Source organism: Ostrea edulis, chromosome 2, assembly GCF_947568905.1.
Source record: "Ostrea edulis chromosome 2, xbOstEdul1.1, whole genome shotgun sequence".
In the NCBI taxonomy this organism is placed as follows: Eukaryota; Metazoa; Mollusca; class Bivalvia; order Ostreida; family Ostreidae; genus Ostrea; species Ostrea edulis.
In genome coordinates, this window is record NC_079165.1 from 29,297,535 (window position 1) to 29,320,680 (window position 23,146).

General features: G+C 34.2%; 1 protein-coding gene across 1 annotated transcript; it reads left to right on the forward strand.

Annotated features, from left to right (window-relative positions):
• The first annotated feature begins 19,870 nt into the window (after positions 1-19,870).
• LOC125678708 (homeobox protein ceh-30-like) lies at positions 19,871-21,379 on the forward strand. The gene is made up of 3 exons (XM_048917355.2): positions 19,871-20,306; positions 20,724-20,937; positions 21,083-21,379. The coding sequence occupies exons 1-3, from the start codon at positions 19,991-19,993 to the stop codon at positions 21,279-21,281; spliced, it is 729 nt and encodes a 242-aa protein (XP_048773312.1). The 5' UTR covers positions 19,871-19,990; the 3' UTR covers positions 21,282-21,379.
• Positions 21,380-23,146: the final 1,767 nt, after the last annotated feature.

Consider the following 23,146-nt stretch of genomic DNA (forward strand, 5'->3'; position numbering starts at 1 on the left):
GCAGTGCATAGAACTACATATTGCAAAAACATTGCATACAACTGGTAATAGAGTATAATAGAAGAGAAAGTTATCATGATAATTGTGAATACTTTTTATTCATATCACATTCTCGAAATGATATCTTTTACCTTCTTGGCCATGCATCTTCCGGTGGTTTTCTCCAGTAATATGGTCTGCAGTGTTAGGTGTGGAGGGAGGGGCTTACGAACAACGTTAACCATCCATTTTCATTAACATCTCTCAATCGAATCATTTTATTCATTATTTCTCTTTTATAGGGAGAAAAAGCATAAATTATAAAGATTATATCTTTTCATGTTAAAAATATATTTCTGTATATTTATTTATGTATATACACATTAAAATGATCATGTCCAATCAATGTTTCTGTTATACTGAAACTATAATATATGAAAACACAATGGCACATGTATGATATTTTGCTGAATTACTAGTACACATGTAAATACATCCTTAAAAGATCGCCGATGAACAAAATGAACAAACAGATGGTATTTAGATGTTTGCTTCCATGTTTTGGCGTCAGAACGACTCGAGCTCAGACCGCTAATTATAGGGGCATTTGGGTAAACTATTCCGATAACATCGATGGCGCTCATTTTTAATCGGTTGTCGATGACAAAAAACGATATGTTTTAGAAAATTTAACTCATTTACAAAACTTTAAGATACAAACAATTAGGTAACTGACGGATAGTCTGCCAGATAGCCCGTGATTTTCTAGCGCGCTGCTCACGGACACTTGAACACTGTTAACACCTTGTACAAACATACAAACTGGTAAAAACTTTCTAATATCCTTCCTATACACTGAACATATATTTCACGGTCATTAGAAAAAATAATTGGCTCATGGCATGCATGACCTTTAACCAGAATCGGGTTTTTTTTTTAAATTCAGTATCGGATATTTTGAAAGTTTGTATTATTGATTTCTACACTCTACAAGTACATACATATATATGTTTTGGGAGAGGGCTAAAATAGGCTATGCCTGCTGCCCAATCCCTTTCACTTTTTGTAAATAAAATTATTATAAATTCTTCAAAAAAAATATATATGTTTAATATTTCATTCACAATACTAACTTTTTAAAGTGCATTAGAGATTTTAATGATAACGTTAAACTTTTTGGAAACATAACATTTTCAACTTGCAAGTTTTGTCTAGTTCATACATGTAACATGGTCAGTTTGTTATTTGCTCTCTGATTTTGATATTGAGGATGGATTGTCACATTGATATTACAAATCCCAGGGAGTGAGAAGAAGGAAAGCCCGCACATCTGTCCAGTCATTATATAGCATTTTAAAACAGGTATTTGTGTTACCTTTGAAGCCTAATACTTGTTGTTCCTTTTATTCCCAGTTTACGATGCTCGATTAAATGTTTAGGAAGCAAGTGTTGTGGTTAAATACCATATCATGTTTTACAGCTTTTTAATATGGTGGATACGAATATGTTAACATCACTCATTTAGAGCAATAAAGTGTAAAATAAACTTAATATCTACTATGATACAGTGAAATATAAAGGTATTATCCACTTAAATCCATGTCCCTTAACCAATTACGCTCCGTTTGTACCATAAAAAGGTTTAATACGATACCTCTCCAGTCCCAGTGATGCACAATATTATCTGACATTTTTTTGTGTCTGACAACATACTTTCTGCATAGCATCACTGCATCGTTCATGTCGGGCCTTAGCTGGAAAGAAAGCACTTCAATAACAACTCATCATGAAAACTTTTCTGCAAACTTCATCACAAAATAAATACCGAAACTTAAAAATAATAAACAAAAAATTATCACTTCAACGTTTCAAATATTTCAAAGTAGAAGGCAAGATCAGATCAACAATACATATATTGTAATTCATTTCATGGTTACAATTACAATTCATGGCGACATTGCACGGGAAATTGTCTTTCATGATACATGTATTTTATGAATAGCAAAATGCTGACAATTGACGAATCTCGATCTGGGTTTTTGTTGGGTTTTTTGGGGGTTTTTTTTGTTTTTGTTTTTGTTTCTTTTTTTTTTTTATAATGGTTTAATGACCCTTTGAAAAGTTTTCTCTCATATTGAGACGTCACCAGGTGAGGTACCACAAATTTAGACGTATGGTTAACGCTCAGAGTCATTGCAGTGAAGGTTCTTCAACATGGCAACTCTGTTTTTAAGGTCATATCCGAAATATTCCCAACATTCTCTAATGCTTTATTATCATTTGTAAAACGCAGTTTCATTCTTTCATTTGACTTTATTTACCAACATTCTTATTAGAAACTAAGATACCGTAAGTCCCGCCTTATGACATCCTTAGAATGTATGTGAAAGAGATTTAGACAAGAAGTATAAAATCGTTATATCACGCCTCTTTCTACTACATATAGTGCAGTGTAAGGTGGGCGTTGCGTATTTTTTGTGAAAAGTTCATCAACTCTTATCAGAAAAATCAACGTAAACCTTTATCAACTTCATTTGTCAATTAAAAAGAAAAAGAAAAAACATGAGTCAGATATATTTCTTCAAATATAATAAATGCATATAGCTGCGTGCTCAGTCCCCCCCCCCCCTCTCTCTCTCTCTCTCTAACTTACGTTGTGAAACAAGAGAGGGCTAGAAAAAACCTGTCAGATGGAGATAGTACAAATGTCAAATCTAATTGAATAATTTGGATAATTGTTTACATAATGCACGAGTTAGAAAAGGAATATATCGGATATCAGTTAATTACTTGTAAACATATGTGTTTATATTATCAATGTTCACCCTCCAATTATTGTGCAACACTTCACATTATTTTCGCCCAATAACTTTTCAGTTTGTTACGTCTCTCCCATACGGAATAAAATAATTTGCACGTTTCTACAACATTTGTATAGCACTAAATATAATTAAAATTGCTCTAAAACGCTTCAGTGTTAAAATGATCGTGCAATATACAAGAATACACTAAAATATCAAGAGAAATCAAAATACACAAAAGCATACTAAAGCAGTGATAAAAAAAAATGTCAAAATAGCAACTATGAAACTTTTGTTTAAAAAAGAAATTGAAACTTTAAATTAATTTAAAGAAGAAACCTTAAACGTGCTGACATGAAAAAAAATTGCATTCATGAAAGTGTATCCCTACCCTTAAGATTGCAGGTCAATAAAAACAATTCATTGGTAAAAGTTTTAGAACACTTTCTAAATTGGCTTATTTTGTATGCATGCCTACTATCTACAGACTATTCCAGAGTATCGAAACGTCTTGGTTAGAGCGCGGGGTTGAACTAAAAACCGAGAATTCTCGGAGCGCAATGATCTCGCCGGAAGGTACCTTTAAAAATACATGTACATTGTATATACAGGTGACATCCCATGCGGTGCTCTGGATACAGTTAGTAGTAACTTGTACTGAGTTTAGAAAGCAGCACAGAAGTGATGTACTCATCCCTGTTACCATTCTAGCCGCGGTGTAGTCGGGAAGCTCGCTTTTAAACCGTACACCAGTGCATTTCCGTAATGTAATCTTAATGTAACGAGTGAACATACTAGGGTCTTCTTGGCACTTCCCATAATAGGTTGACGTATGTGACCTATGTTTAGTAGTTGGTAGAAGCATAGCTTTGAAATTGCATTTGGTCGACATCTTTTTACCAATATGGAATACTTCGATTACGAGACTGTAAAATTATCGACTCTATCACGCTTGAATTGCTATTACATGTATTTCAATTCATTGTAAACTGAAAGTTTACACATTTTCAGAAAATATCTTTAAAAATACATACCGTGTGTACACTTAGACATTTCAATTACTTTAACTGAGACAACAAACGATGAAAACACCATATTTTACAGGAAAAAGACACTACACAGAAACTATAGTAATACTGTCTTGCTGTTCAAATTATATGCACTCTATTTCGCGAGCGAAGAGTTTTACTCTAAGATGAGTCTTTTCTAAGTTGTTAAAACAGAACAATCCAAACCAATGTACACCAGCTATCAACAGGAGTTGTATACCAGTCATCATGGTATGTTTAAGTTTAATTTGAGCAGTCAGAATTCGAGTAAAATCTCAAATTGAAGTCCAAGTTTTGACTTAAGATTTTTTTCTTCGAGAAATCCAGGCCTGAGCTAGCTTCTATATCAATGCAGGGGGAAAAGTTTTGAATGAAAGGTGAAGATCAATCTCATAACTCCTACAAGCAATACAAAATAGATACTTGGGCAAACACGGACCCCTGGATATACTAATCTCAGTGAGATTCGTTGAGGCTGGATATTTGGACTGACGCCTCTTCCGAATCTCAGACCAGTGTCACATAAAGTGATTCGGGAAATCTTGCCTGAACTTCGGCCGCTTGTTGAGATTAAAATGGGTTAAATTGAATTTCTTGTCCGCTTCAACTTTTCGCCTTAGACATCCTATTAACTTCGTATCACAATGAAACATGCATTTCTTACCTTTACATGGTGTAAATCCCACAGTAATTCAAGTTGGCTATTTTCGAAGCCATTGCAAACGGCCACCATTTCATATTTTACCTTCTCAACACTGAAGAGTTCCGATATACTATTTCATGACAATTTGTACTATGATTGGAAATACAGAACTTACTGGTTGACAATTACTTTGTACAAAGCATTTAAGCATAAAAATTAAAAGCAATAAAAAGAAAACTGTGTAATATTTAATCAATCTATATGAAGGCGTCCTAAACTATCGGAACTCTTTCGGAAAAGACGGATAACTTTTGCATCATGGGCTAAGCAGTTTTCCGTCTTTTTTTTTTTTTTTTTTTTTTTTTGTGGTATACCTCCATCCAAGGAAAAAATAATGAATTCATTCCTTATAATTAAGACTGTGAAATTGGACAAAATGTTGAGACACTGACTTTTGTGAACACGAATCTGCGTAGAGTAGAGCCGATGTAACACATTGCCCTGGAGATAATTCGCCTTGGAATAAACATATACTCCTTTTAACGGAAAATTTGATATCGTGAAAGAGTATTCGTATACTGGCAGTAACACGTCATCACATGTTTCAATGCTGTTTTCATTTGACGAATTGGGAGGGGAAGGGATGGGGCGTTCACCATCCTTTTTATATTGGACACTAACTTGCACCTTGCCATTATTAACACTGAAATATTATAATTCAGTTTTTAGAACTGTTTGTAGACACAAATAATGGTGTGGTGGGGTTGTTTTTTTTGGGGGGGGGGGTATTCAAAACTTTATATATTATTTAGTGTTGATAATTAAATACACATCATTACTTTTAATATCGTTATTATCAATTCTTAGCATATGTCGACTTCTCATCAAATAAATGGTCCTCGAGAAAATATATCACTTATTAGCTCTATAGAAAGCGCAAAACTTTTCTCAAATCAACACCATAACGTATGACTTTTCAACTCTTTACATGACCATTCCTCACGATAAATTAAAGACTAGACTTTTTGATATCATAGACAGTTGCTTCTTCAACAAAAAAAATGGAAAACGGAAATATTCATATCTAGTGATCAGTCATCCAAAAATTACTTTGTTAAACACCACTCTGATTCCACGCACATGTACTTTGAGGCTGAAATAAAAAATACGCTGGGGTCCCTCATTAATGATATCTTCGTAATCTTTGGTGATCAAGTCTTTTCAACAGTCTGTTGGAATTCACATGGACACGCAATGTGCTCCTATGTTAGCTGTCCTGTTTTTATATTAGAAAGCAGAATTTTTTTTTTTTTATTGAAAATAGATATTAAAGGTAAACTAACAACTCAACTCAACTTTGCGACAAACGAGATGATTTCAGCTACTCAATCGTCAACTTCCCATATTTAGGTAACAATATTTCAGTATTGCCTGCAATTGGTGTTTATATATCTCAATTATTTCGATACGCAAGAGCTTGTTCTGCGTATGATGCAAGGTGAAGATAACGAACAGTGATCAATTTTAATGGAGGCAAGCTACTGACAAACAAGTAGATGGTGCGGGGGTTTCAACAGTCTCGTTTAAAGTCAGCATTTCGCAAATTATATGGCGTTATGAATATAAATTGTGCTAACACAACCTATTATTGGGTCAAATGCTGTCTAACGTGTTTCATACCGATTGTTAGGCCGTTCTTGGCACACTGATTTTGACTACAGATAACTTCGTTTACCTGATCAAGATATAGGGCTCACGGCGGGTGTGACCGGTCGACAGGAGATGCTTACTCCTCCTAGGCACCTGATCCCACCTCTGGTGTGTCCAGGGGTCCGTGTTTGCCCAATTCTCTATTTTGTATTGCTAATAGGAGTTATGAAATTGATCACTGATCGTTATCGTTACCTTTGGAGGAGTTATGAGATTGATCACTGATCGTTATCTTTACCTTTATAAGAGTTATTAGATTGATCACTGGTCGTTATTTTACCTTTAATAGGAGTTATGAGATTGATCACTGATCGTTATCTTCACCTTTATAGGAGTTGTGAGATTAATCACTGTTCGTTATCTTCACCTTTATAGGAGTACGAGATTGATCATCAGTTACAATCTAATACATGTACTAATATTAATTTGCAACACACACTATGTATCACAGAACTAATAACCACCAATAGATTTCATAAGATATAGGGCTGACGTTTTCTTTCAATAATTTTATATATTTGCTCATTGATCGTTAATGTCGTTTCTTCATACATCTACTGCTTTGACTTTTTCAAATGATAACACTGGTGCAATATGGTGTATATAAAATGAAATAAAATAAGGGTATAGGATGATATAAGAAAAACAATTACATGTATTTTTTAAAGAAAAGATTGGGAATAGGGCATTTATTTTGGCCCCAAGAGGCGTAGCAAGTATGTAATATCATGAAATTTACCATATTACTTCTGTTAGTTGACAGTTTTGAAACTCTTTTCGTGCTTCAAGTTAATTTAACCAGTCAAGACAAAACGAAATGATAACTGTTACAGATGCATGAGTAATATGGGTTCCTGACAGACATTCCCGTGGGGATCCGGTTTAAAATAGGTCCTCATTACCCCTTGCTTGTCGTAATAGACGACAAAACGGTGCTGTCCTTCAGATGAGACCGCAAAAACCGAGGCCCGTTGTGGCACGATAAAGATGCTTCCATGCTCAAAGGCCATAAGCACCTGGCATAGGCTTGAATTCTGCAGTCCTTCACCGGCACCAGTAATGTCTCCATAAGAGTGAAAACTTTTCGAGCGGGACGTTATACAATATACAACGAACCAAGCATGATCCACATGTTTTATGACTGAAGAAAACATACGTACATGGCGGGGATCAACTTTGTCTGAATAACGATCTTAATGATAGAGGGTACTTATGAAATTTCTGAAAATACATGAAGGTACAAACTGCGGCGCTTCATGCTGACATACTTTATGAAGCAAATTTCCCCTTTGAATTGTGGATCTTTACATTTCTGTTGCACTTCAATTTAGTAAACGTGATAAATTTGAGGAAAAATACCCTTCCGATGGATTTTCAAATTATTTATACATTTCATGCGATTGATTTACGTTGTGAAAACATTCAACAATACTGCTTAATTTAATGTAATTTCCTCTAGAATTTTTGTGTACCAAGGGCATGGAAACTAACTACAAGCTTTTCTGTAAATTTAAGTGAAAAGCATATGACTTAACGTGTTTTTTTTATCGTTTACAATCTTAATTGTAGATATATGTTGGGGTCAGTTTTTGAAAACGAAGCATTCCTTTTAATAGAGACAGTCTGTCAACGAGTCGTGTCAAATAAACAAATTAAGAACTGAGAATACTCTCCACTTCAAAATATTAACGTCAACAGTTATTAAATTGTCAAACTTATTGAAATGATAAAGACATTAATATTTATTATGACGTTAATCCGCTGTCATTCACCGTTATGAATGAGCATGATCGTCAGCAGTATCTAATTTTCAGTTATCAAATTCTCTGCCATTTGGTGTGTTTCAGGTTGAACCAAAGTATGGAAAAAAAATAATACAACGGACCTAAATTTATTTATTTTAAGTTTAGTTAACTGTGTATCATCCTTAGTTGTAAGGGCCTAGAATGATGAACACGAAACCATTACAAAAACAAAAAACAACAAAAAACAAGAAGTAGTAGTGATAGATACATTGTACATGGCTTTCTTGCTAGATCTGACTAGTGGGTTAACCCTTTACCTCGATCGGCAGAACACTGAGGTGTCGTATCAGAGTTCGATCCTCAGCAAAAAAAAACAACAACACAGACCCATTCTCTGTTATATTTCTCACCCACGTTGGGACTTCGGTAATCTGTGGCGAATGAGAGTGATTCCCCCCAGTACTTCACCCCACAGATGCTGAAGGGAATTCACATGTGATATATGAAAACCATATCGCTATCCATGCAAAAGTTCTGGCCAAAGTTAAATTCTTGCAGACAAACAGACGAACGAACAGACAGAACAAAATCTATATGCCCACGAATCTCCTATTACGGGGCCATAAAAACCCACCAACATTACTTTAAAGGTTTAAATATCTTTTACAATGCCTATTTTCTCGCGTTATGTAATTTTAACAATGTCAGTATTGCTAATAGAGGGCCTTGACCTCTGTTCGTAATAATTTGTATTGTGCACATTTTTTCCAAATATGATACATGGTAATATGCAACTCTATTTGTTTTTCAGCAATGAACGTGTATTAGTAATCCATCTTGATAAAAGTTTGTTTAGTTATGTGTCGTGATTCAATTTAAGCTGTTAAGCCAAAGTTTAACCCTATTTAATTTGGTTGTCTTTTTCAAATGCTTGATTGGCATCGCAGCATATGATGTCAGACTTTATCATGAACCTGAAAATATTCATATAATACAATGCTTGTTTTGTGAATTATTTGTTGACAGGGTTCAAACCAATATCAATTTATGAATATATCTTTTAATCTTAACACTGTGAATTGCCAATCAAAATTAAATGACACGTTTCCTTCAGATATCATTCAGCCCGCTAAAGTTTTATAATGGTAAATCATTTTATAATCAATCCATAAGTTTAAAAGTTCTGTTTACAAATGATTGAGCCTTTATACAATATTAAGTCTTAATTATTCCATGATAGTTCATAAACATAAAAAAATAAATTAAAGTGTTTTATATTCAAATACGTATGAATTCATTTATTCAATCACTCTTCTCTTTCCGATTACAAATGTATTATACGCACAATGACAACGTCAGTTCACTCTAGGCTCTTGATTTGCTCCGGGGTATTCGAAAATAATATTTGTCATTGATCTTCATTATTCATGTTCCTTAGATCGACGATGAGAGGGGGGGGGGTCAGATCGGTCTGTCTGTCTGTCTCTTTGTCCATTTCTTACTTTTGTCTACAACGTTATCATCAAGCTATACACAGTTAAGACTTCTTCCTTGATGCACTAATCGTTTAAGGTTAACTCGATAAGACTGATAAATGTTCAAATCACTAATCATGGTCAAATCTAGTTTTGTGACAATTGAACTTTATCAAATGCGAGCATTTTCTTTCACAAACGCATCTTGTTTTATTTCAAAATTGATTGATCGACTGGTTGAGAATTTTTTTTACACGCAATACTGTGTACAATTGTATCTGACCAGGTGATACAATAACAATAATAAGTTGCTGTCCTTAAGAAAAGGACCATGTCTTTCCAATCTAATACGTGAGCGGATCAAAGGATCTAATTTTAATTTGATTGATGTCTTTCTAACAGAACCTTAATATTCTAGGTTGAAATAGAATAAAAGTTTGACACATATTAACATGCAAAAATGTCATTAAAGGTCATATCTACTAGAGCTGTATTGATATAGATATGTAATATTTGGGTCTTTGACCTTTGACATCAGAATTAAGAGTCACCCTTGTGTTTCATTTGCATGGACCTTAACATTCAAACGTTCCACTATTGAATTTTTCACTCCTATGGAGACGTCACCATTGCTGGTGAAGGGCTGCAAAATTTAGGCCTATGCTCGGCGCTTACGGCCTTTGAGCAGGGAGGGATCTTTATCGTGCCACACCTGCTGTGACACGGGGCCTCGGTTTTAGCGGTCTCAAATTAGGACAGCCTCTTACGACCTAACTCGGATCCCCAAGGGAATCATATCTTAATGCAATGATATAAATCTGGCGCATATATACTCCTGTATATAATCAAATATATATAATTCAATAAAAATGCAGGAAAATATGCAGTTCCAAAATATATTTAAATATATTTTTGGAACTGCATATTTTCCTGCTTTTTTATTGAATTATTTTGACTGTGATATCAACTCTTTCTATTTGGATTTTATATATATTTTTATAGATTTTATATATATATATATATATATATATATATATATATATATATATATATATATATAAGAAAAGTTAGAACGTCAAAAATAATTCAACCGGTTTCATTTTCAATATTCAAGAGTTATGACATTATTGCTTAGTTACACATTTTAGATTTTAGATAGTTTAAAAAATCAAAAATGTGTAACTAAGCAACAATGTCATAACTCTCGAAAGTTGAAAATGAAATCGGTTGAGTTATTTTCGTCCTTCTAATTTTTCTTTATTATACTATTACTTGTGGGGATATTTACTTTATATATATTATTCCATAATTTAATTGCAACTACATCAATGATGCCCATTTTAAGACGTGAAAAACAACATATTACTTCCTTTGTTGAGCGTTCTGTGTATAAATGAATAAATTAGACTCCACAACATTTATTGTATTTATCAAAAATACTAAAACAAACTAAACAACTTTTTAAGAAAAAAAAATTCGCTTGAGCAACTGTTTATGATATTTGACTGATTTCGATAAACAGGTACTTGTGTATGCGCAAGCTCACCTCTATCACATGTGTACGGTGACGCACTACCCAAGGAATAAAAGTCACATTAATCAAGCTCTGGGTTTTCTTTTCTCGATATAACCTTAAAACTTGATTGACAAGATAAAAGAAACCCAGCTACGACCTTGAACACCATGCATAGGTCAACATTTTGTGTTACTTCACCTCACAGGCTTTCGACGTTTTAATCAAATAAATATGATTTCAAAAGTTGTCTTCCTATAAACGAGCACTGAGCAAGGTATATCACGCCGCCATCTTGGTTATCTTGCTTTCCTTTTTTCACGCGTCAGAGGGTAAGGAAATTCTCGTCTGCATAATGATGTCAACCTCCGTCCTCCCTTTACCGATTTTTCGCATTTGAGAAAAAGTAGACAATATTTGACGGTTTAGTATAGCTGATAAATGCACTTTATTTCCGGTTCACCATGACAATGCGAGAGATAAGGCCTTGACATAGTTGCTTCTAATATAAACGGTAGGGGTCTAATTATAATATATCAAACTTTTCGCCGAAAATTGCAAACGATGCAGCTGGTAAAAATAGAAAACCAAGATGGCGGCGTACACTTAGTGATTAGTTTGTTTACAGGAAGACATCTTTTTATAAGGCTTATTACCGTCTTCCAAGGAAAACGATGATATATATAGTTGAAGTATTTCACAGTCTTCGGACAATGCACTTCCTCTTTTTTGCGATTGGTAGAAAATGCATGATGTGAAAATTCTAATTTATTTCATTGGTTGAAATTCTGTTCAACGCAAGGGCGATAATTTGCTGATGATCTAATTTTCTTACGACTGATTTCAATCTTAGAAAAGAGAGAAAACAAAAAGAAGAGAAATTACAATATAATGAAACTGACACTTTAATCTTATTCCTTAACAACTACCACAAATGTTTCTATAATTCAACAAATAACAGAAATAGTCTTTTTTGCACGCAAACCTTAAAATTCTTCTCGGTAAAATGGACAATTCTCGGCTATTCAGTATTTTTTCTACTTCTGTGAAAAACACGCTCAACATCAGCTTTTCACGGTGTTTTGAGGTTGAGAAGAAGCAATGCTTTCTATTTTTACTACAAATATCAGGTCTACTTCAAGGTCATACTAGAAAAATCATTATACAGTGGTTTCTAGCAAGTATTTTTAAAAACTTTATCTTATATGAAAACCTTTTTAGAAAAGTTTGATTGTATGGTTATTTGATATAAAAAAAAAAAAAAAAAACTTAAATAAGGTTGTTCCTAAAGAAGGCAAACTTTGTGAAAAAGCTATACTTGTATATAATTAAATCATCGAAAGCCTGGCTTCACCTATGCGTGGTGACGTCTCTATATGAGTGAAAGTTTCTTCGAATGAGACGTAAAACACCAAACAAATAAACAACCAAAAATGCTAATTATGTGTATTCCAATACTTGTCAGGAGTTTATAAAATATCCTGTCTTGCAGATGTGAAAACTTTAATTTGAGGTGTCATGTTCTAACACGGTGCAAACTCATCTCCCAACAACTCTGGTGGTAGAGGCTCATTATAATTATCTCCTGGTTAAGATATTTAATGCTGTAATCATAGGATATAATAAGTACGTTTAAGCACTTTCAACTAAACAGCAAAAAGATAAGGAATATCAACGCAGGTTGTAATCAGCGGACACGTTTTGTTAAATAATACCTCAGCATTTAACCCATTTCAAAGGATTGGGTATCATCAAGTCAAAGCGGAATTGTTGTATAGATATACTTTCGCGGGTCAAACAAGAATTGATCGGACATTTCAAAGCTTCTTTGATCGTTGTCATTTCCTTTTCCTTTTGAAGTCGGTGTAAGAAAAAGAACTGCTTTGAGAAATCAACAACATACTTTGAAGCTTAGGTATGGTAAATTGAAGGTATTCTGGTGCAATACATGCAAGATGCTGTTGATATGGAAAGAACTGATTAATATTTCGAAAGACGTCTGTAAGATATCAAACTGGAAAGACGTAATTATTGTTTTTCAAATGAATTCAATATGATAAAAAGATTGCTTGGGGGATATAAATACATGTACGCATGGTGCAGCACTTACAATACATATAAACGAGCATAACTAAAAGAAAAATACCATGTGTTTTTTTAGTGATTGAAAAAGGAACGAAGCACAACTTTTTCTTACTCGGCTTTTGTACTCGATTCATATTGACGTCATAATTTCTTCTTCCCGTGTGCAACTGGATGTCACAACTATTTGATTTTCTATGAAGCTGAAATGTACCTAAGTGCAAATTGTATTCCTAAAATCACAATGCAAACAATATTTGATCTTTATCTAAAACATTAATATCCAGGTAGGGTTTTGTCAGTTAGATGACATCAAACGACCTTTTAAGCTTCGAATAACTTTCATTGATATTAATGCATTTGAAATAGAAGTAATACACTGTTACTTTATATCAATATTCTGGACCGATAGAAACAGTTCAAGGAAAAAGTATATTGACCATTTGTAATCGGCATCACACAATCTCACAAATGTATTATACAGTTTCAAAATGTCCCCATGTTGAAGATTGGGGGACATATTGTTTTGTCCTGTCTGTCAGAAATATTACCCTTGTTCATGACTTTTGAATGATTCTCATATTTCTTATAAGCATTCCGTTTACAAGACCTATCTATTGGCACCAAAGATTTGACCTTGTGACCTTGGCGTTCAACCTACTTTTGAGAAAACTTAACCTACGCAATATCTCCTGGAGTATTTTTTCTATCTATCTATCCATCCGTTTATTTACATGAATCTCTATAAGGAATAAAAGTAATTATTTTACTCATTTTATACGGTGTAAAGCACGTAAGAGGATTTAAAGCATCATAAACTATGATATAGAATTGTTATACACCATCGAACACAGTCAATAACTATATACTGTTATACCCCTATAAAACAGTTCCTGTATAACTCCTCACGAAAAAAGGTCCAACATTTCAACTGTTTTTGGTGACTAAAAAAAAGACTGTTGACAGATGGCGTAATATGGCGCTAACTCGAGTTATCTTTCCTGTCGCTTGGATGAAAGGTAAAGATAACGAACAGTGATCAATCTCACAACTCCTATTAGCAATACAAAATAGATAGTTGGACAAACACGGACCCCCGGACACACCAGAGGTGGGATCAGGTGCCTGGAAGGAGTAAACATCCCCTGTCGATCGGTCACACCCGCCGTGAGCCCTATATCCTGATCAGGTAAACGGAGTTATCTGTAGTCAAAATCATTGTGCCAAGAACGACTTAATAATCGGTATGAGACATGTCAGACAGCATTTGACCAAATGATAGGTTGTATTGACGAACTAGATCGTTATAACGACCATTGAATTTGCGAAATGCTGACTTCAATCGAGACTATTGAAACCCCTGTACCATCAACTTGTTTGTCAGTAGCTTACCTCGAATTAAAAACTGAATATACGCAGAACAAGCTCTTGCATATCGAATCAGTTGAGGTATATAAACACCATATGCAGGTGATAATGGAATATTGCTACATAAATGTGGGAAGTTGACGATGGAGAAGCTGAAATCATCCTGTTTGTCGTACAGTTGAGTTGTCAGTTTGCCGTTAATGTCTACTTTCAAAAAAATATCTAAGTATGAAGCAGAAGTGGACGACTCTGTGGTGTCTTTTATTTCGAGCTCACAGGGATAAATCGAATCGATAAATAGAAATGGCGGATGCACATTTTGCGGCTGCAACAGAAGATGAAATTCAATTTAAAACTTTTCAAAGTAGAGACAGGAATAACATTAAAAAGTATTTGTTCATCATTTTCTAGACAGAATTGTATAAAATTAAGTTTACTTATTTTATCTTTAATCTTCTTAACATTGTTATACGCAAGTCACGTGATTCTTGGTCTGCTAATTTGTTTACGTAATGGCGAGGTTCACTTCTTTGACTGATGATGAAATACGGAATTCATTAGATGAAAAGTAGAGCAGAAACACGAAAAATATAATTATCAATTAGGATATTGGGTATGTTTTCTTTTAAACTAGTGGATTCCACTAGCGTAAATTTAAAACTTAAATGAAAGTGAAAGTGATAAATGAAAGACGAAGACAACGCACAGTGATCAATCTCATAACTCATGTAAGCAATAGAAAAATAGAGTTGGGCAACCACGGACCCCTTGATATACCAGAGGCGGGATCAGGTGTCTAGGAGGAGTAAGCATCCCCTGTCGATCGCTCACACCCGCCGTGAGCCCTATATCCTGATCAGGTAAACGGAGTTATCCGTAGTCAAAATAGGTGTGCCAAGAACGGCCTAACAATCGGCATGAAACACGTCAGACAGCACTTGACCCAATGATAGGTTGTAATGGCAAACTAGATCGTTATAACACCCATAGAATTTGCGAAATGCTGACTTTAAACGAGACTATTGGAACCCCTGCACCATCAACTTCTTTGTCAGTAGCCTGCTTCGATTTAAAAACTGACCATATGTTGAACAAACTCTTGCGTATCGAATCAGTTGAGAGATATAAACACCATATGCAGGTGATAATGTAATATTGCTACATAAATATGGGAAGTTGACGATAGAGAAGTTGAAATCATCCCGTTTGTTATAACGTTGAGTTGTTAGTTTGCCGTTAATATCTACTTTCAACAAGCATTCTGAGAGTATTGCATGGCAATACATAGTCCCCTACCGGTTGCAAAATTTACTGTACCACAAGAATATTCAAAGTTCATTATGTAGGTTATGGTAAAAAGGGAAATTGGGGAACCAGGATAAGAATGGTTGGAAATCAACTACAATTCGAGTAGAGACTAGACCAGGAAAAAAGAAAAAAATATGATTAGGTTTAGGTCTTTAACCAAGTCAATAAACTCTGACATGTAGGTGATCATGAATAATTTATCTACATGTATATTGTTGTATTACTATGCTAGAAGATTTAATGAGTGTAGTACTCTTATCTACAGAGATAAGAAACTTGGATGTAAACTAACAATTCATGCTATTTTTCTAAGTCCAAGGGCCATAACTCAATGAAAATCAACGGACCGGGACGAAATTCAAACTTCATCTGTAACTTCTTATGGCAAAGCAATGTACCAAATATCAAATGAATATCCGCAAGCACAACCAAAAAAGGTCCGCAAAACTGATAATCCATATCATGCTATTTTTTCTAAGTCCAAGGGCCATAACTAAGTGAAATATGAACGGACCGAGACGAAATTCGAACTTGATCTGTAATTTATTGTCGCAAAGCAACATATCAAATATGTAATAAATATCTGCAAGAACAGAGAGAAAAAATGCGGAAAACTGGACTGACGGAGAGACGGACGGAGCGCAAACCTAAAGTCCCCTTCGACTTCGTCGGTAGGGAATAATAAAATATCTAAGTATGAAGCAAAAGTGGACGACTCTGTGGTGTCTTTTATTTCGAGTTCACTGGGATATATCGAATCGACATATAAATGAAAATTATTATTGTTAATAGATAATACGTCGTCGATATATCTAAATGCCGAATTGAAGGCCACAGCAAGAGATTTATTCTTCTCACGTTGAAGTTTTTGAATAAATTCTACTTCATAGGAATACAAAAACAGGTCAGCTAACAAAGGAGCACAATTCGTGCCCATTGGGATTCCAACAGACTGTTAGAATACCTGATCACCGAAGACCACGAAAATATTGTCAATGAGGAACTCCAGCATATTTTTTATTTCAACTTCAGAGTATTTGTGCGTGGAATCAGAGTGGCTTTTAACAAAGCATTTTATTGGATGACTGATCACTGGATAGGAATATTTGTGTTTTCCATTTTTGTTGAAGAAGCAACTGTCTGTGATGTCAAAAAGTCTACTCTTTAATTTATCTTGAGGAATGGTCTTGTAAAGTGTTGAAAAGTCATACGTTTTGATGTTGATTTAAGAAAAGTTTTGCGATTTCAAGTTTACCAATAGTTCTATAGAATTTTTTAGAATCAACATTTGATTTACACCACTTCTGACATATGCAATCGCACAGTACGTTTGAAGCTTCTCCTTCACAGCTGTTAACATTTTCGTGAGGAGCAAAGATAGGGTTTGGTAGAACATTTACTGGATCCAGCAATGTATCTTTGTAAGAGTTTTTATGAAGTGTAGGAATCCAGTATAGGTACGGTAACTAATATTCATCCGACCTATTCACTGGGATATTAAATGTGTCTACAACTGAAGCATGGTTTTGAAGAATTTCATCTTTTGAAAGGGCAGTTGGAGTATAAGTACGTTTACCAAAAGTGGAATTAATGCCAAGTTCGTTTAAAAAACAAAGATTATGTTGTTATAAGCTTTGTCAGCTGGTACCAAAACATATTCCTCATGTAACCTATCTAATTCTTTTATTAATTATTAATGTGTTTACTAAACACAGAAGGATAGATGGTACGCACTTTTGTTTTCATATGTCTAATGCGGGATTTCTATATTCCTCTTATACTTTTAATCCATTCTGACAATGTAACAAGTTCTTTTTTATATTTAGCCCATCGTCTGGCATAATCCTCGACAGAATTTATAATAAACAATTCATACTACTATGTGGGATAGGAAGCAACTGTCGAGCAATTGAATTAAAAAGTGAGTCGGATACATATATTAGATATGAAATCGTAAAAGGAAAATGATATTAACGTCATCATATTGTTTTTTACATCAACATATACCTGAAGATTGCTTTGAATCCATACATTTTCTGGGGGTTTTTAAAACATGAACCTTGACCTCCCGTTGCGAAGCGAGTGTCCTAATCACTAAGCTACCCCGACTAGTCCGACTTTCATGTGCATATAATTTGTAGCACAGTATGCCCCTTGTTCATATGCGGTAATGTTCCTAAAATTTATACTGTTTATTATATAATTAAAGGGCAGATAATTCTCCATTTGAATATAGAATACATTGATTTCAAAATTTCAAATATTTTTTAGAAGAAAAATATATCAGCTATCTTTCATGCGCATGTGATATATATTTATATAAAAAACATTCACGTTTTCTAATTTCTTGGCTGAACTTCCTCTCACGCATTATGCATAATTTGACTTATTCGAAAATAAGTTCTCTGAGGTCTTTGTATTAAAAGATTTATTGTCTGAAATTTCTAAATAGCTTACATGTAATTATATTACTAACGTAAAATGCATAATTTACAGTAATACGATATGCCTATACTTAGGTTCGGCTACGTTAAAACGATGTTAGATAAGCAGGCATTAGGTACTTTTGATGTTACGAACATGTCAGGGGACAGGAAGCATTTACAGGCATATTTTCACTTTTTTTTTTTAAAATTCCAATATCAATTAATGAAATAGCACAGAGAGTCAAATCATTATCTGTATTATGAAATATCTTTAATATGTCATTACAAGGATAGATATAAATCAATATAATTGCTATATTACATGCATGTTTTCTTTTGTCAAAGTTGAAAACTTTTGGATAATCATGTCCTGTACAAATTATTCTTTAAAAAACTCTAGGAAGAAAAACTTGCATTCAATGAAATGAAAATGGGAAAAATTTAAGGTCAGTGCTCAACGGACTACAGACAAGGGCAAAAAATAAACACGTATATACTTAGAAGATATCGCTCTCATAGAATATAATTTAAGTAATTATAAGCCTTCTTATTGTACATTGTGGACCTGATGCTCTACAGGGTTTACTGAAACCTATACTTAGGGCCTACAAGTTTATTGTTATTTCGGATTTCAAAAATTTCGGTTGAGCATCACTGAAGATACATTATTTGTCGAAATGCGCATCTGGTGCATTAAAATTGGTACCGTATACGTTTTACATATGTAGACTATGTTGTGCTTTCTATGTGCTTCATCGTTTCATATGTTTTTTTCTCGTCGTTGATATATATTTTTATACTTTGTATTACGGCATTAGACAATTAATGATTTAGTTATGTAATCTCTCTATTCAGTGTGTATTCCATCTGCTCTCTTTGTATTGGAGTTGTATTTTTTCCATGTAATTCATGATAAATGACAATTTCATCTCAGAAAGTGTTCAATTTTATGTTATTATCTAATTCAGCAAAATCTAGCAGCAGCGAGCTTACGAGATATTTCGAGACTAATACAGTGTATATACAATGTATGCTATTTGTCAAAATGAAGTAATGCGCCCAGAATTTGCGGCACATATCAGGAAAATTCTCGTGATTGTCCATGAACGATTTCTGATTACAACCCAACAATCCTAAACCCATATACATTGCATGGTTTATTTTCCTTTAAGGAAAAACAAAACGTGCCATGTTTCTCCATAGTTAACTGGCATTTCCTCCAATGGTAGTTGTACACTTAAATCTATTGAAGGTGAACAAAATATTCCATCATGCATAGTCCTGCTACTAAAATCAACACGTGTCGGGAGTAAAAGGAAAGTTGATTTTCTATATTTCAAGAAAGTCGTCGTTGTACCGGAAAAGTGTTGAGACTGACACTTGAAAGGTAAATAAAACGTTCGTAAATTCTCATTGTAGATTTTACAAACCGTTGAATAGGCGTTTGATTGTTATCAGTTAATCTGCAATTCATCAATTTGAAACTGATTCACGTATCCGGAGCTCATTCGTATGTATACGGACTATTTCTAAGTGATATAATATATGGAAAATTATGAAAATAATAAGATTTAAGAAAATAATATCATTAACAATGATCCGTTGCAACTATTGTGCATTGATTTCATCACGATTTTGAAAATGCATGAAAGATCCTATTTCATTTTCTACCGAGTGATGTCGATGGGGGCTTCAGGATTGGTTTAGCATTTAACAATAAACTTGAAGACCCGCCCCATTTGTAATACAACACACTGACTAAACACCCCATTGGTTAATCGATATGGCTCGAAAGTCAATCTTTGTTGACATCGGTATAAAAAAAAAATCCAAGGAGTAAAGTGGAGTAAATTTGACTACTAGAACACAGATCATAATTTGAATTCACAGAATGCATCACACCGACGAAATGCTGTCTGGACGTTTAGTTAGTCCATTACATAGTGGAGCAATATGGAACAGAAATATAGAGGCGTACAATGGAACAGGAGACTACCACTGCAGAAATACTAGATGTACCAACTTACCAACATCCACTTCAAAGGAAAATGACAAACCCAAGTCTAAAAAGTCCTCTTTCATGATCAGTGATATTTTATCTGAAGAGAACGAAAACCGATCTTCATACCCAGGAACCAACTTGAATGAAGATGGAGACAGAAGTTCACATTCACCAAACTCAGATCGGAGCTGTTCACCTGATACCAGTAAGTAATAAGATATATATATATATATATATATATATATATATATGGTATCGTGTAAGGAATGTTTAATGGAACTCGATTTTCTACAAGCATGCAATATTGACATGAAAGCAAAGTATGTATTTTTTGTCTATAATCTTTTTGATATAACATTATTTTCGTTGTTTTCACAATGATCGTGAAACCAAAATTGCTATGAGTATAGCATAGCCATAACATTTATATGTAATTGACAAAAAAGAGTGAATTCAAAATTGTGTGAAAAGGGATTTATTTATGAATTGGTGAACGTTTCCAGAATTTAAAACTATACATTCTAATAATATGTTTGACACCGTGTCAGAACCATTTATTCATGGTAAATTTAGTAAAATATTTTGATCTGCAAAATATTTAATAATTATTTCTCTTTGAAAGGTTTGGGGCAACTGTACAGCACATATGGGAAAATAAGTTCGTCAAAGCTAAAGAAACCCCGAAAGGCGCGGACAGCTTTCACGGACCAACAGCTTAACAGCCTAGAAAAACACTTTGTTCGACAGAAGTACCTCAGTGTTCAGGACAGAATGGAACTGGCTACAAAGCTAGGACTCTCTGACACTCAGGTCAAGACCTGGTACCAGAACCGGAGGTAGGTTAAAATGTTTTTCTAAGATAAAGAAATAAATGTCTGCAATTGGTTTGAAAGGATAATTTCATAGCGTCATCAACGTTGTCTTATCATCAGATTCATAAATGCACTTCCCATAATATTCATTTAATACTATATCTTTCAGAACAAAGTGGAAGCGGCAAACATCCGTTAGCCTGGAACTTCTGGCAGAAGCAGGGAGTTTAGCCAATGCTCAGAGACTAATGGGATCCTATTTACATCCTTATTCAGAACCTGCTTTAGATATACCTGAACTTTACTACAGACAGAACTCAAACTTAATCATTCCACGACCTACGCTTCCTCATTTGTATAGTTATTGAAATGTAAAATAAGATATACGTGATGTTATGTACATGTATATTACTTAGCACCATGGTGTTTGTATCTCAAGCATACTATTAAACTATTGACCATTTATTATTTTTGTGCAGTTTTATTGATTTTTATGTATGCATAAGGACATAGTTATTGAGGGCATACTATTGCTTGAATGTTCGTGAGGATCCAGGTTAGAATAGGTCCTCAATACATCTTGCTTGTCGTAAGAGGCGATTAAATGAGGATGAAACCGCTAAAACCGAAGCCCCGTATCACAGCAGGTGTGGTACGTTAAATATCCTTCCCTACTCAAAGACCGTAAGCGCCCAGCATAGACCTAAATTTTTCACCGGCAATAGTGATGTCTCCATACGAGTGAAAACTTCTCGAGAGGGATCTTAAACAATATACAATAAAAAAAAATCAATGTGGATGAACTTATGTTTTATTTTATTTTTTAAATCTCGTGTACATGTAACAGGAACAAATCAATTTCATACAAGAAAACAATGTTTGAGGTACTAAAATAACATCCTGATGTCAATGAATTACTGTGAATCTGTTAGAAATTGATACTCATGCTATCCTATATCTAGAGAGTTTGTCTGCTGAAGAAGGCGTCAGTCTGTGTGAGGATGTGCCTTAAGATTGCAGATACTTCTAATATTCACCGAACCGTCTAAATGAAGCGATTCTATAGAGGGCGACAAAGTATCAGTATTTAACCTGGAACAAAAGTGCTGAAAAAGATTAACATCTATCACCTGCAATCAGATACATTGGGTATACGTTCTGGTTTTAAAAAGGTGTAAAGTTGTTGGTTTGTTGGATGCGTATTATTTCAAAGTAGGCGTTTAAAGGCATCTGGGACCGCCAAATGTGTTTTATCAAGCGTATAAACATCTTCATAGTTGATAAGTTGTTTATTTGTTTAGTTGTCAATATCTTAAAGACTTACTATTGTTTTGCGTTGTTGTGGTATACAAGTGATAGATTATTTCGCATTGTACAAAATCAACAAAAGAAAACCAAGATTAGTTGACTGGTAAATATTATCTTCACATTGCTAAATAAAAGAACCGTCACCGCGAATAGAATGTCACAGATATGGCAACAATGTAAATGTTAAGGAAATGGGGCTTTTTCATTTTGAAAATTCATGGCTAGGTACCTCCAATTTAAATGTTCTTTTACAAATACCTTATTATAGATATGTATATATTTATGTGTTTCACATGGTGTCGCTTCATGTGACTGTTCGTTTCGCCAAGCTCCCGGCATTGATGTTAAAGTTACGAGGCTTTCCGATATAGATATGCAACCTTAACAACGAAGGTTACGGAAGGCGTTGGCTTGGATTGGTAAAAATTTGTGGGAGATTCCCTAAAGCTGTTGACACCCCTACAAAGTCAGTGTAAGTGAAACATTCTTTAAAGGGGCAAAAAACAAGAAAAAAACGTTATTCACTCATAATGAATACATTGATAGCAATATGATGTGAATCCTTGGAAAGTTTTACCTATCATTGATATTTGACACGACCTCGACTTCCTTGTGACAAAAAATTATTTTCTCCGAATATAAAATGTCGTCAACTACTACTTACTGGAAGAAAAACGGTTTCGTTGATTCTCAATTTCATGTAAACATGTTCAATATTTGTCCTTGATGAGGAAAAAATATGTTCTTCCTCAAATTTTCGATGTGTCATTCGGCGAAAAAAAAAGATGCATCTAAAATCGATAGATTGAGCTCGCATGGAAGTACATGTACGTCTTGCAACGATGCTCTTTATAATTTTTCTTTATATTGTGACGTCATTACATGTACCAAATTAACACCGAATGTAGATCCTGTATATATCCGC